Source organism: Corvus cornix, chromosome 4 (genome assembly GCF_000738735.6).
Source record: "Corvus cornix cornix isolate S_Up_H32 chromosome 4, ASM73873v5, whole genome shotgun sequence".
NCBI lineage: Eukaryota > Metazoa > Chordata > Aves > Passeriformes > Corvidae > Corvus > Corvus cornix.
Genome location: NC_046334.1, coordinates 12,978,225 through 12,994,290, shown reverse-complemented (window position 1 = coordinate 12,994,290; position 16,066 = coordinate 12,978,225). Strand labels below are relative to the sequence as shown.

At 42.1% G+C, this 16,066-nt stretch overlaps 1 protein-coding gene across 4 annotated transcripts in view; it reads right to left on the bottom strand.

Annotated features, from left to right (window-relative positions):
- LRBA (LPS responsive beige-like anchor protein) overlaps positions 1-15,687 on the bottom strand; it is a 374,344-nt gene extending 358,657 nt beyond the window's left edge. For all 4 annotated transcript variants that reach the window (XM_039551359.1, XM_039551361.1, XM_039551360.1 and 1 more), the window contains exons 1-2: positions 15,460-15,687; positions 14,661-15,131 (exon numbers count right to left, since the gene is read on the bottom strand). In XM_039551359.1, the coding sequence (XP_039407293.1) occupies positions 14,661-14,879 (219 nt within the window). In that variant the 5' untranslated portion in view covers positions 14,880-15,131; positions 15,460-15,687. The remainder of the gene's footprint in view (positions 1-14,660; positions 15,132-15,459) is intronic.
- Positions 15,688-16,066: the final 379 nt, after the last annotated feature.

The following is a 16,066-nucleotide window of genomic DNA, read 5'->3' as shown; positions in this document are numbered from 1 at the left end:
ACAGCTGCAGCCAAAGTAAAGCAAAGCAAGCCAGATACTTCAAATTATAACACATCTGTCCTTCCTCAGACATCATCCTTCACACTTGGCATTTGCTGCACAAAACTAGGCAACTTAAAGATTTGTCCACAATGGATCTGCTTCACACAATGTACAGGAACTCCAGACTTCAGCTGCTAACAGTTACACTTCTCTGACTTCAGATTTGAAACCCTGAGAATTTTCACTTCTTCATCCATTCAAAGCTGCTTCTTTAGTACACACACTCCAGAAAACTAGCAGGTAAAACATAAAAACAATTTCCCTTTTAGGGCTTAGCAAACAAGACCACCTCTGTATTTTCAACATGCTTTCTTTGGTAATTATTTTTCAATAAAAAGAGCAAATATTATTTCTGCCAATACATGTTAATACAAACAGCAACTATTACTCTTCCTGATACATGTTATTCTTCACTTCAAAGAAAAATGAAAAAAACATTTTGCATTCTCACAACTACTATTATTTGGGTTTGGTTTCAACCAAGTATCACACACGTTCTAGCATGACTTCAGGTTTTAGCACACCCTACTTTAGGAACCTGTTTGCACAATACAGCCTGTCCCCTGCCTTTACAGAAACAAGCCTCTCACTGCACTGTCAGTCACCAAGAACAGCTTTTGTGTTCAGTTTCCCTCACGTAACTAAGCATTACGTAAAGTAGGGGTTGGCAGTAAGATTCTCAACACATAAACATGATAAAGTCCTCTAATCTCTCACTGCAGTTAGCAGAAGGCTAACTTTAGGGGCAAAGAGATTGCTTCAACAAAACACAAAAGTTTGTCATTTTCTCAATAGATTAAAAAAAGCGCTGTAGCTCCTCAGCCCCAAGTCAACCAGACGACTTCAGTGTTTACTAATTATTTCAGTGACAACCACTGTTATGGGACAGGTCACAAACACAGCAAGACAAAAATCCCAAACAACACAGCTTCGTATTCCACTGCCTAAGTTATAGCAATACCATCCTTGCTAGAGCTTCAATCTATACAACCTCATTTCAGGTTTTAGGTCATTGCTTTCTGAAGAGCTTCAGTCACAGTTGTAACAGGTTAAAAACAGCTAAAAAAAAATACCTGTACGGCAAATTATATGCTTTAAAAATCACACTTCCCAACTCCTTTTTTTTTTAATATTGGGCAACTACAGAATTAGCACAGCAATATCTTACTAATAAATTGGCTTTTCAGAAATACTGCTCTTAAGTTGTTCACAAAGTGATTAATAGACACCCACGTTATCTTAGAACACTAAAGTTTAGCTCATTTGACAGTTTCCCAATTTCTAGTTCTCATTTGACAATTTCACCCATTACTTTCTTGTTTTAAAACAGGTTTCTACTTTTTGCCATCTACTCCATCTCAGGAATTGGAAAACAAATATCTAAATGGCAATCTGCACATACCAAGTACCCCTCAGAGGATGTTTCATGACTTTAGCTAACAGCTAAAGTGGAATCTTGCAGTATATCCTGATATGTATTGACAGATAATTGTATGATCACAGAATCACCCCACCTGTTTAAAACACAGGGAGATTAGAAGAGAAGGAAGCATCAGCCTTTCATAAGAAGGACAGCTTGTACCACTTTCAGAATGAGAACCCAGCTTCAGCCTTCCAGCTGCCCTAACAACAGGATTTGCAGATGAAACAGAACCAATTCTGTGAAGACAAAGTAGAAGAACAATGGGTGCTGCTGCAATTGCAATATTTCATTCCAATCTGTAAAGGTTGTGTGGCTATTTAATGGAAAACCCACATTCTGAGTTACAACAAACAGAACAAATATTTTCCTTTCTTCCTTTTAAAGGCAAAAGGAGTTCAGACTTCACTTAAAAACACAATGCAACAAGCATAATGAGGCAGCTCTAGAGCCAGGTACTTAGACTCAATATTCCTTGATTATCAAGGAGGTAGCATAGCTCGGCCAAGTAGTGGGAAGCCCAATGTGACTGTCCCCCTTTTCTAGGTTCCAACTCAACTTCTTTGATGCCTGACTGCACCCAGCAGAAAACACACATTTGCTGCTGCTTTGAAAGCACAGAATCACAGAATGGTTTGAGCTGGGAGGGGCCCTAAACATCATCTAGTTCCAAACTCCTCCCCCCCCCCCCCCCCCGTGGTTGCCATTCACTACATTAGGTTGCTCGGGGCCCCATCCAACCTGGCCTTTAACACTCTCGGCAATGGGGCACCCACAACCTCTCTGGGCAACCTGTGCCAATGCCTCACCACCCACTGAGTAAAAGACTTTCTTCTTGACATCTAATCTAAATCTGCCTGCTTTCAGTAGTGTCTGTGTAGCAAGAGTGTGTGTGCTAGAAGATCTGTTGTTATCTGATCAAAGGCTGAACCCACACGTGTCTCTGGAGCACAGTATCACACAGTGCCTGCAAAAAGAGGGTAGAACTCCAGAGAATATCCTTGGAGATTGCTTCAAACAGAAGACATCAGGTAATCTTAATGTATGAACCACTGACTCCTCAGAGCAACTTCTCAATTACCTTAACACCTTTTCCAGACTACGTCTGACTGTATAAATACCTTACAGAGTCACAGCACCAGAACATGGAAATGCTTTAGAGACATCACGACTACATCACATGTAACAAAACACTGCCTGAAGATGAAAAATATATGCTTGGAAAACTAATATTTGATAATTAAAGTTGCCATCCATACATTTGATTATTCTGTTTTCCTCGACGCCACAGTTAATTTAACCACAGCGTGCATGCTCATAATGGACAATAGCTCCTCTTGGCCGAATTATTAACCTTCCTAAACAAAAGCATCTTTGCCTTCAAAATTCTGGATATTAAGACAGGCTCATGCACCTTTTAATATAGAAATTTGCGCATACAATTACTGCAGTTGAGAAATCCTTTACTCGGCATCAATCCCATTGTTATAATGATCAATACCTGTTTTAAGAATCCATATGTGCATTCAAGCATTCGTTCCAATTTGCACAGTAAGGTCACAGGCAAACAAACCTAATTAGAAGTATCCTTGGTGAACAAAACTCTTTAAGAGTTGAGAAACAGAATTCTAACTACAACTCTAGCCTCATATACGTGAGCAATAGAGCTACAGGAAATATTAAATCTGGCTTGTAGAAGTTGAGAAGTTGAACACCCAACTGGAAAATTACTATAAATGAGCATTTAAAGCTAAGTTCAGCTCCTTCCCCATATACCTACTTTAACAGGAAATTGAAGCACCAAGATCACTCAGTGCTACAGAACTCAAATGCACTGCCAACGCACAGAAGATACACTGTAAGTGTATTTCAGAGCTAAAGAGCTATTCTGCACAATAGCTGTCATGCATGCTGCAAAATGGGCATTAAACCTGTGTCTGACCAGTCCCATTGTCAGTAGTATGCACCATTATTACACTAAAATGCACAGAAATATCCTGTTCAGGAAGATACAAGGATTCAGCTACCGGAGCAGGAATGAGGCATGAAACACTCATTAAACCACACGCCAGCAGTAGCTGCAGGATAGTGTCACATGACAGAGCAAATGAAAACACAGACACTAAACAATACATGACAGAGATGGGACAAGTCAAAAGCCACTGAATTAATTCTCCCTCCCCCTGCCTCCACATGTAACTCAAGCTTAAATTTCTGGCACTCTTGTGTACTTAAAAGTGAGTTTTCCCATAGAGATAAACAAAGAATCACCAAATTACAAAATCACCAAATGGTTTGGGTGGGAAAGGACCTTAAAGATCATCTAGTTCCATCCCCTCTGCCATGGGCAGGGACACCTTCCACTAGACCAGGCTGCTCAAAACCCCACCCACCCTGGCCTTTAACACTTCCAGGGTTGGGGCATCCACAACTTCTCTGGGCAATTTGTTATCCAGTGAGTGGTCCATCCATCAAATCCATGCCTCTCCAGTTTACAGACAAGGATGTTGTGCCAAATGCTTTGCACAAGTCCAGATAGATGACATCAGTTGTTCTTCCCTCATCCACCAGTGGGGCAACAGCACCACTGAAGGCCACCAAATTTGTCAGGTACAGTTTGCCCTTAGTGACACCTTGTTGGCTGTCATCAATCACCTCCTTATTTTCTATGTGCCTTAGCACAATTTCCAGGACCATCTGTTCCATGATCCTGTCAGGCACAGAGGTGAAACTGAACAACCTGGAATTTCCTGGGTCTTCCTTTTATCCCCGCCTTTTAACACCGGGACTTAAGTTTTCCCTTTTCCAGTCACTGGTAACTTCACCAGTCTGTCACAACTTTCCTAACAGGATGGATAGTGACAAGATCACGGCATTTAGACAGTCAGGATTTGAATCCAGACGTTTGAATTTGAAACAAATAGTTTATAATCAAGTTTTATAACAGCACAATTACAGTGATTAAACTAAACTGTTGATGAGTTATTTTTCTTGGTGACAATTTCTTTGGGCAGTTTGGTTGCTCCTCTAAACTTTCACCTCTACTTCTATTCGTATGTCTAGAATGAAAGAGATCCCAACAACTCCTTGCATAACTAATTAAAGAATCCCTACAGACACATCCATCTTTAAAGAACACCAACAAAGACATCAAGACTAGCTCAGCACTCAAATGAAATTTCAGGGGATTTTCCCCCTTTCCACTCAGTATCCAGTTTTCCAGGTTTCTCCATTTGCACACACAAAACCCAGCTGAGGGAAAGCCTGAACTGACAAGTTTCCTTGTTATACTCGTCTACATCATCTGAAAATGTGAAAATTAGTTTCACCACATGCCCTTTCTTTTTCTTTCAGGAGGGGGCAGACAATACACCACACTAACTTGTATCAAGAAGTGTTATATGAGCTTTTTTCAATTTCCTCACGATCTAGTTGGAAAGGGGGATATCACTTATCTGAAAAATGACAGCACCATCATGAAGCAACAAACCCAAATTCCTGCCATCTAAATTCTATCTTTTCGAAATACGTCTGAGCAACTTCAGTGGTATTTCAGTCACTGGACAAAGCCCTTAACCTGAAAATAATTCGCTTTCCAGGAAGGAAGTCAGGATTTTGTACATTACAAAGAAATCTTTACGAAAGTCCTAGCATGTGGGCAAGAAATCCACTGTTTTCCAGCTCCAAACCTTCCCTGTCATGTATGAGTCACTAGAAAACCTTATTCAAACACCTAAACCACAAGGTCTGACACTTGTTTCTTCCTGTGCCTTCTCCTCATACTCAAGAATCCAGCATTTTTGCTGTGTATGAGCCTGGTCTTTGCAGAAGAGGTGTTACAAGTGTTCCTGTAGAAGTCACTCACAGGCACCCTCACTCTGCAAATGACAATTTCCTGACAAATGGCAGTTTGAATCTCCTCTTACTAAGGAGAGAAATCAGAGTGGTTTTCACTTCCCGCAGAGGTGAGACTTTACTAAACCATCAAAACCCCCAAAGAGCCACACATATTCCACTAGAAAAGCAGTACACAAGAAGGGCACAAGTCTTCAGCACTTCAGGTCTCAGATGAGTCATGGAATAAACATCTCCTCAAGGCAATGCTCCCGCCAATCAGCTGAGCCACAACAACTGCAGCACACAGGGGCATTCACAGATTCCCAGCGAATGCTCACGACTCACTTCTGCAGCCAAGGATGAAGGCAGCAGGTGCCAGGTCATGGAAGAGGAGGCAAGGGGGCACAGAAAGGACAAAGCAGTGTCCTGGTGTGAGGTTAGGCAGGAGATAATCTAGCATGGCACAAGACTGGGACCTTACTTTTAAGGAAGAAATGGGCAAGGAAACAAGGCAGTAATTTCCCCATAAACATTCACTGATTTATATAAAGATGGAAAACCACTGGTACAGTTTCTGATCCTGAGAACTCTTTTCATAGCACTTTACTGTTGAGTTGGGCACCACTGCTACCCTGTTTAAATCAAGGAAATTCGAAGTATTAAGAACATCATAGCTTCAGAAGGTGTAGATCACAACTCGGACAGAGAACCTTTAGCAATCCCAATTGAAATATCCATTCCCAGCATCTCAGGTGCTCTCCCATTCTATAACAGCAGCAATATATTAAACATGCATATCTCCCCTTCTCATGTTTGATGGTTCAAAATACATTCTAAAAAACACATTCACAGTTACTCAGTTTTATACTCCATATCAGATACCTAAAAGCCAGGCACTAGGGCACCTAAATTATACACTGGAACCAAATCCTACAGTATAAGTAAGCTCCCACTATACAGGGAAAAAAAAAAAAGCTTGCAAGTTCTTTTCAATCAAGTTCACAACCACAACTAGAGACAAATCACATGCTTAGTTTCCACAAAAACATTAGCAGGAGGCAGATGCTGACTGGACTGATAGTTTCCATTTGTTTATTTAACAGTCATGCACCATTCACAACATTAGTCATTTGGTTCCTATCCTCCCCTCAGTTGTATTGTTTTAAGGCTCATCAGCAATTCTACTTCTGTATCACTGGCCATATTTTGTAACTTAAGTCTATGATTCCACGTAGAAAACATTTTGGGTTTGGTTTTGTGATGGGTTGTTTGGGGTTTTGGGGTTTTTTTTTGGCAGGGGGAGGGTTGGTTGGTTTTCTTACACACCGACTGATTCCAAGACCCACCTCAATCATTAATAATCATGCAAAAAACAACTGTCCTTAGGAACACTGTTTTAATCCCAAGAAGTGCAAACAACACAACTTAAAAGCTTTTCTAATAACAGACTACTAAAACTTAAAACTTGCAGGACTTGCAAAGCCTTTATTCAGCGGTTCTACAGCAACAGGGTTTACCTCACTCCCCACCTGCCCTCATCCTAATCACATTTGGGAAAGCAGCCAGTACAATTCCCACCTAAACATACAGAGTTTGATAACAAAACCACTTTGTGAGGCGTTTATCAAGCAAACATTCAGCATCCTGGACTCCATAAACACATATTTCCCAGTTCACTGCAAGATGCTACTGTTTCTCTTCTTGCTGGTCTTTTATTACAGAAATTGCCCTCCTGCTGCAGTCACCATCTTACCTGCTGCTTCCTGGTGCCTCTTGTCTTTAGAATTCCCAAGGAGAGAATAAATAAGCTACAGGTCACCCTATGCATTCTTACAGTTACTGTTTTTCAGGGCTAGTCCAGAACAAACCTAGAAATTTGGAGTATCTAAGTGGGGCAAATAGAATAGACTCCATTTAGTGAATTTGTCTCTGTAATTTCTGTCCACACCTTAGAGAATGACTGCTGATGGCAAAAGGGGAGATGCTGACACACACAACACACTTTCACAGAACAGATGAGTCCTACACAGTTACTCTTGTTTTGATTTCCAATTGCAAAGGAAATATAATCCAGCAGCTCTTCCAGTATTGATTTCTTCAGTTGCATCAACAAAGGAGAAGAGGTTTTTGCCTAAACAATTCAATTCCAGCTTTTCAGTCACACAAAATATGATCTGAATTTTCTGCATTAATGCATATGTAATTTTTTTCCTAGATATATGTAGAATACAAAAACATCAACAAAACTATTCATTTGCAGGCTGCAATAAAGAGACTTTCAGCTCAAACTCCTGGAGCATTTACAGGAGGCAACAGAGCACATCCTATTCCCACTAGCAATTCTCATTTAAATATCTTCTCAAGGCAGCAATTAACAAGAAAATCATGCCTGGGACATAGCTGCTCCCAGCTCCCCAGTTACTACTAGGGGAATCCAGTGCAACAGAAGGCATTAGATTTTTCTTCTCCACAAATTAGTTTCTATTTAGAAACCACTTATGCCTATTTGTGAAGCTCTGGAATCTAAAGCACTGTGGCAACACAAGCTCTTCACAAATTATTCTGGGCTCCCAGTGTCAGCACAAAGCCTCCAGTGTCCTGGGGAGAGGTACTATTGCAACTCCTGCAGTATCGTCATTTGGTGAATTTGATTACAGCAGTTGTGCAAGGATGCATCTCGATTGCTATCTGCTCTAAGCACAGAGCACTGCATGCTGGAAACTGTGGTCTCCACTGGCCACACAGACCATTCAAAAAGCAGGTGGCAATAGTATCCTGCTTTACGCATATTCATGGCAGCCCTCAGACTCCTGGCAAGTGGCCAGAGCTCACAGACAAAGCCTGAGGGTTTCCCAGAGTCAAATAAAAATGGCCAAACGAGCTTTAGGACAGGCAGTAATATGCTCTAGCCTGGTATCAAGTCCACCAGAAAAATCTAGAATTAGCTAAAGCAGAAATGTAGTCTAAATTAGGACACTAGTAATTAGGTCAAGCTAATACCAAAAACCATTATGCAAAACATTGTGAAGAGGCCAGCAAGGCCTCCGGGGGCTGGGGAAGACACTTGAACAGCAGAAAGTTAGCTAACTGTAATTAGTGATTATGAACAAAAACTTTCTGCCAGATTGACCCATTTAAAATAAATAGAAGTTCTTTAAAAAGATATGCATAAATTTAATGCATGCAAGACTGAATTTGACAGAATAGACTTTTAAAGGAGACAGAAAAAAACAGAAACACCAAAGGTAGCAAGAAGCTATTTCACATTCCAGTGACTAAACTGCAGATCTTATTTCATCTGTGCAATGGATTAAAGCTTCCTCCTTAAGGCTCATAAAGAACTTGATGACTGCATGAAGACAGAAGCTATCAGTGCTTTAAGTTGCCAACTTATCTAGCAAAAACTAAAAGGTCAGAGCACCATGTCAAGTGAGAGACAGCTCAGAATGAGCACAGGTTCACCAAGAGGCGGTAAAACAAATATACAGATAATGAAGGAAACCACAGACAAAGCTCATTTTTATCTTTCATCAGACTTCAAACATGTCAAAAAAAAAAACATCACGCTTGATGATTTTCAGAAGACTGGGACTTCTCAGCAAACTTCAGCATCTGAATGTACACCTGACTAGCTGTTGAGTACTGAACACTGTACCAAGACAACACTACCTCAGAATATAATTGAGCAAATACTTCATCTTTGATTTTCCTCAATCTCCAGTCTTCAGCCAATACAGCAACTTCAAAAGCCTTCTCTTCACTCACACTCATCTTCAAAGAGGTTATTGGAGGAGTGAACCAAAGCGTGCTGATTCAACATGCATTTATAATTATCCATTTTTGTATCACTCTGCAATGTCCAGCTTTTGTGACAACCTTGACATGCCATCCACCTGCTTCCCTGATGCTTTTGACTAATTTAATTCTATTCCCTAATCCGCAGATGCTTTTCCTGAGCCAGTCCATATGGCCCCTAGGTTGCTGCGCTCTCTGCACTACTGGGTCAGGCCCGTGGCCCATCCAGCCCAGTATTGACTCGCAGAAGCAGCACAAAACACTACCCAGAGACAGCAAAGCAACTGCAATAGAAACCTGACTCCCTCTTCTTTGTTACCAGACACCACCTAGAAAAATCTGTCATTGAACTGATGCATTTCCATCTACAGGGGACTTCTAAGCCATGCTGTGAACACATTTTGAACAGGCTTCCTCGTAGAACAGACTGCTGATTAAAAATTGTCTAACAAATACTGCATTATTAAGACATGATATATGCAAATGCCCAGTTCAGCCTTGCTTTTTTAGCTTTATGTTTGTACAGAGCCCACTAATGTCAGTACAGGATGCCAACACTGCTGGAAAACCCAGAGCACGTTCACAGGCTTTCACAAACACTTGAAAATTCAGATTGGACACAAAAAAAATTTGGCAAGTTAAAGGAAGAGTAAGTAAAACTGAACACTCTCCTGTGTGGTCTTTATGATTTTGTCCTCAATATTTTGTCGTCTTACAGTGTGTTTTAAGTTGCAGTTATAGAAGTGAGTAAATACCACAGCCAAAGTACAAATCAGCTCTTCAGAGCCTAAACAATTTTCTTTTAAATTGTTAGCATACCTAATTAAAGACTGCCATTACCACCTCACTACATTCCATACCTTTCTCATCCAACCACAAAATTTGCCTAAATTCCTGCACCTACTACCTAGGGTGTGGTATTTCCACTAAATACAAAGTGCCCAAGTTGCATCAACACCTGAAAAAACCCAATATGCATCACTTCAATAAGTAAAAACCATGCATGACCACTAGGACAGCTGACTGTTCACTTTACTATGATTTTTTTTAAAAAACCCCTACAAGCCTGACCCAGCTAAAGCCACAGACTTACCCTGTCATCTGTACTGTAAGTGGACAGAAGTGACTGAACTAGGGTAACTGTAGCCAGAGGTGTACTTACTGGGAAGCTACTAAGGAAGACTGCATCTATTAAGAAATACACAATATTCAGTGATATTCTGGAAGCTACTTGGTTACTCTCACCTGTCACCAGCATTGATAAGTTTATGTAGAAAATAAAGTCTCTGAAAACATGCAGTAATGCAATGAAAGGAATACATTGCTATAAAGACATTTATGGTGGAGTTTTACTACTACAATACATTTAATTCTATCAGCAATAGTTTTGGGAGTTTTCTACAACATGATATATGCAAAGTAAGTCTGTGACCAGAGATGAAAAAAGGAGAATTCAGACTTCATAAAAATCATTATGAGTTACAGTGTTCTAGTTGCATTAGTGCACCAAAACCATACAAATTAGAAACCTGTTGTATCAGCAGGAAAGTAATCTGTAAAAATTTTTTTAAGTTAGGTTGATTTTTTCATTTGTGGTTTCAATAAAGTCTGGCAGAAGTGGAAGAGCTGACAAATTAAATTTACAAAGCAATTTTAGCTTCTGCTCCTCACATCCCATTATTTTTCCTCCAAAGGTGATAAAAACTTGCATTTCTGTCTCATTTGCATTTTGTCACTCTTGGTGAGGACCTCCTAATCCACGAACAGAATCAGAAGTAACAGCACATTCTCTTCACCAAAGAGACAGAACATATGAAAAAAAAAGTCTTTGTAACACAGACTGAGAGGAAAAACTTGAACCAAATCAAGTAACAATCTCTACCATATTCAATAAAACAGTTAGAAGCACTAAAGCTTTTTAAAACAAACTGGCTTTAGAGCTATTTTAAGTTAGTAATAGATCCCACTGTAAGTAATTTATTCTTCCACTCTATCATCTTCTCCAACCAGAAGGGTTTTTTATTTTAATAAACTAAGGGGGGCAAATATGAGGTAATGAACAGGAATTCACCTGATTTGTATACAAAGGAAATTCAAGGAGTTATTGCTGCCAGAAGTCAATTAAAAATAAAATTCACAATGCATGAGGAATAGATATCCATAGTTTGGCTTAGTCTGTCAAAAAAAGTAACAGAACAGACTAATACTTGAACAAGAACGTGCTTTCAAAGTTTTTCACAGAATAATCAGCTTCTTGAAAGTCCTTCTTTCCCTCTTCACTTTTAATAGGTGCTGAAATACACAAAGCCATATTCAATGTGGGCTGGAAAACTGTTCATTGAGAAAACTGACCAAAACAAAGCAGATCAACTTGTGTACTTCTAGGAGTAGAATTTCCAAAGACAATAAAATGAGAGTAGTAGAGTTTTGATGCTAGAAGTGAGCTCACTAAGCACTTTGTTACACTGCTGGACAGAGAAAACATTAGAGGTGGCACTCCAAGATGGAACACTGCTGAAGTGAACAACTTATTTGCTCAAGTAATCAGAACTAGAGAGGCTTAAATTTCTTTAGTAAGCAGCAGGTCAATTACTGTGCACTTCAGGTTTTTGACCTCCTGAGTCTTTCACATATAGAATGTGACCATCTCTTAAATACTTAAAGATGAGAAACATCAAGACAGCACTTTGGGCTTCTCTTGACTCTCCATCACAAAAAAAGAAATTCTACATATCCTAGAGCAAGTTGGAAAGGCATAACTAAGAGCAACATGTTTTCCCAAGAAATGAAAATTAGGACACCTAAAATCCCTGTTTAAAAAATAATCTCTTCACATTTGAGGGTGGTTATGCCATAAAGAATAAATATGCTAAACCACCTTTCTACCCAGATTTGCCCAGCCCTCCTTGCACTCTGGTCTAAAGATGCCTCAGTTTAATGATCAAAAATGCCCAGGACAGCACAGGTGTCCTCTTTCCAAAGCACAAGAAGCAGGCTAGCAGATCTCTGCTCCCATCCCTGAGGTACTGCAGCTATGAGTCACCACACAGAACGAAACCAAACAGGAGGGGATACGCTGGGCTCAACCCCATTCAGCAACAACAGATCACAGCATGATTGTCATACCCCCAGCTCGACCTGCACACACCCGAGGAAACACGCTCCGAAAACGACTGGGAAACAAACTACCAGAAAAGCCAGAGCTGGGAGTCACCTTTTCAGATAAAAGTTACAGATTTTTTGTACACCCACACAGAGAAAAGTAAGTACACCATTGCTAACCAGTACTTGACATGCCTTAAGTTTTGGTCAGCATGATTTCAGAGGTATTAATTGACAAAATAGTCATAGGTAACAAATGAACAGAGGCAGAAACTCCATGACAGAGGAATGAGCATTGCTTTGTAGGGAGACTTCATATCCCTCATATCCCAAAAAGCTACATCAAAAAGTCAGCTTCAGAGGTTCTATTAAAAAAAAAAAAACTAGAAAATAATGGCTTTCTATAACAAAAACTACGAGTTTGTTGGCTGGTTTGAATTTTTCATACATATCAGTTTTAACAAAACCACTTGACCTTGAGACATCTTCCAAAATAGCTGATTTGCCAGCTAGCTGATGTTTTCCTGGGACTCAGGGAAATCAAAAGGCCTACTATTTTTGATATTGCCCCAAAATTTGGATTTTGCTCTCACATATCCAGGCAAAGTGTCCTTACTACCAAACTGTTGGTTGTGTCATGACACCCATCAGCTGATAAAATAACATGGGGCACAAGCATGACCTTTAGCCTCCCACACATAGGCAGGTGTGCTGAAATGGTAGAGGCGTCTTATCAGAGAGGTCAGGGATGCTGTTTAACTTGCAGAAAAAGTGAGAACACAGTTTCAAAAATTTCCAAGGCCAGAAACTCTCTCCTGTCTATCTGGGAAATGAAGATCCAGGAAAATGCAGGTCACAGGTTAAGTTCTCCAGAACTCTTAAATCTAAAATCAAGGATACTCTGAATCACACTCAAGTTTTTGATCCTCTCTTGTCCAAAATGGAACAGAACAGGAATCAAGGAGCCTTTACATTTTTGGTTATTCTGCTGAATCTCCTTCCACTGCTGTCATAAAATACACCTCCAGAACATCACCCAAAAGACCACACTAGAAACAGAGTAAAATTTAACACACTCATGAACAATTTCCCCCCACACAAGCATCCTAAACTCTAAACTATTCACCAGAATTTCTTTTTGAACCTCATGTCCGTATATGTGAGCACTGGGTTTTGTCCAGGACAATTGTCAAGTGGACTCCAAGTAACTTAAATCACTTCCTCTACTTGGAGCATCCATGAAACCTCTGATCTGCACTTTATTTTTGTCACTACTGCCATTCCTCTATATTGAGACTTTCACCAAACAATCTAGGGCACTACACTGTTAATATGAAAATATTCCAAAATAAATAAATGTTTATCATAACCCAAGAAGGTAACACCAAAAGACTTGAAACAGACATTGCACACAAATACTTAGTGACCATTAAAACCTGCACGTAGCAAAGAGTACAAATAATGAAATAACTGAAATGCAAACACCATAAAAACCAGTATGACTTCTGCCTCAACTTTCCTTGTTACTGAGCTTTATATTATTAAATGCTCTCACTTCCTGGTCTGTCAGAAACCACATTGTTTTAGAGTCAGAGCTCACTCAAAGGAAGAAGGAGGGACGATAATTGTTTTTAGAGATGTTTTAAGACCTCTAGTAATAGCAGAGTATCTTTGTCAACTTGAGAGTTTTTCTCCTAATGTTTGGTCTCCTGCATAAAGAAAACATTACTAACTAGTCTAATTGCTTTAAATAATGCAATTCAAAGCAATTGGCCCAAGAAGTTCAATGGTATATATTATGTTTGTAGCTTCAACAAGGAAAAGTTGTATCCTCAATGTTTAGTGAGATCTGTTATGAAATATTAGTTACATCCACACAGCATTCAAAAAATACCAGCTGAGTCCCTAATTCATAAATTAAAAAAGGACACTGAAACCATATTCTACTCTTCCCAAAAAGCAGACTATGTAACATGTTTCAATGAACTGTTCCCTGACACCCTCACCACCTGCACACAGAACATGAAAGTTCTACCTACTTCCAAAACCAACGGGAAGCAAAAAGGGATGTAAACATCTTCACAGGAAAAACTGTTTTGCCTTAAAACAACGTGTGTTTTGATGACAGTTTGAGTTACTAAATAAACATTTAACTTTCTTGTTGAGTACACCTGTTAAATGTTTAAACATAACAATACGCTTCTCAGTTCTAAATAAAGCAACAATTTCTCTGAGGAAAACAAAGGAGAAGGATGCTTAGAGTTGTTTCAAGTGTAAGTGTGTATATAAAGAGGCTCATATGCTTTTCTTCCAGCTTTTGTGGTAAGTGAAAAGAACATGGTTGAAATCCAGTGTATAAGCGTAATCACGTAAAAAATTATTAACAGAAAAATAACATCAAAAACCTGCAGATTCTTCTGCACACCCGTGCTGCTCTTTCCCCTCATTCAGGCAATCAACTTACCAGATTAAACACAGTGTCAACTATGTCTCTGTTGGACACTTCACCAACTTCCACCAGTCCTGTCAGCACAGCGAATTTCATCTTGATGCCTCGGATAGGGACTCCTGGATTCAAAGGCTGCAGCACACTTCCCCCTTCGGCAGCATTTCCTTCTTTTCCCGCTCCTCCTCCTCCATCATCACCTGTTGGCTGAACAACTTGTTTGCCTTCACTCGCCATGGCCAGTTCACCGCAGGCTACGGCTTCTAGCGCCAGCTCCACACGCTCGCTGCTCCGGGAAGACCTAGCCAGCCGGGAAGATGAGCGGCAGCCCTCTGCTTCCTTCCCCTCGTCTCCGGCTCCCGAGGAAAGCGGCGTCCGGCGGGGGAGGGTGTCAGGCAGGGGGGGAGGACGCGCCCTCAGGGTCGCGGCTCTCTCTCCTCGGCAGGAGGCGTCTGTCACAGCGCTGCCCTCGGGCAGGTATTTGCAGCCCTGAAGGACAACCCGAGGTGTGTTTCAGCCCGCGCTCCGTCAGGCTCTGCTCACAGCCCGCACGTCCCGGCCCCTGCCCCGCGCCCGGCGGGAGCCGCCCCGGGAGCTCTCACGCCTCTCCCCGCGGAAGTGCTCCCGAACCTGCCGCGCTCCGAGCCCCCGCCTCAGGGGTTTAATCTGCTTTTTTCTTTTTTTTTTTTAATAATTTTTTCTTTTTAACCTAGAGGGAACACGCTCCTCCTTCCCGCCCGGCTGCCGCCCGCCGCGGCCCCGCTGCGCTCGGGCACGGCCGCGGGCAGGTGCAGCGCCCCGCCAAGTTCGCACTCACCGCGGGCTGCGGAGGGGGCGCGGGCTGCCCGACGCGCGGCTCCGGGGCCGGGAGGCGGCTGCGCTCCCCGGCTGCGGGCTGAGCTGCGCTGCGCCGGCCGCCGCTCCGCCCGCCCAAAGGCGCCTCAAGTTCCAGCCGCCGCCGCCACCGCCTCACAGCACGGTCCCGGTCCGCCCCATCTCCTTCCTGCCGGCGCTGCCGCTCGCTGCCGCCATGACAGCGCGGAGCCCCCGGAGCGCCTGCGCGGGGCTGGCGCGGGCGGGGCCGCGGCGTGGGGCGGGAGCCGCGGGCTGCGCACGCCCAGGTGAGGGCAGGTGAGCGCAGGTGAGAGGAAACCGCGCCCTCCCTCATCCCTCTCGTCCCCCTCATCCCCGCGCCTCCCCGGGAACGCTGCTCACCTCTGGGGATGCAGCGCCCGCGTGGGCCCGGCCGGTCCTGAGGCTGCGCGCAACAACTTGTCCCAGACTATTGCAGTGTTCACAGAATCACAGAATTGGTAGGGAAGGGGCCGCTGGAGATCATCTGATCCAACACCCCTACCAAGGCAGGGTCACCTGGAGCAGGTGACACAGGAACATGTCCAGGTGGGGTTGGAATGTCTCCAGAG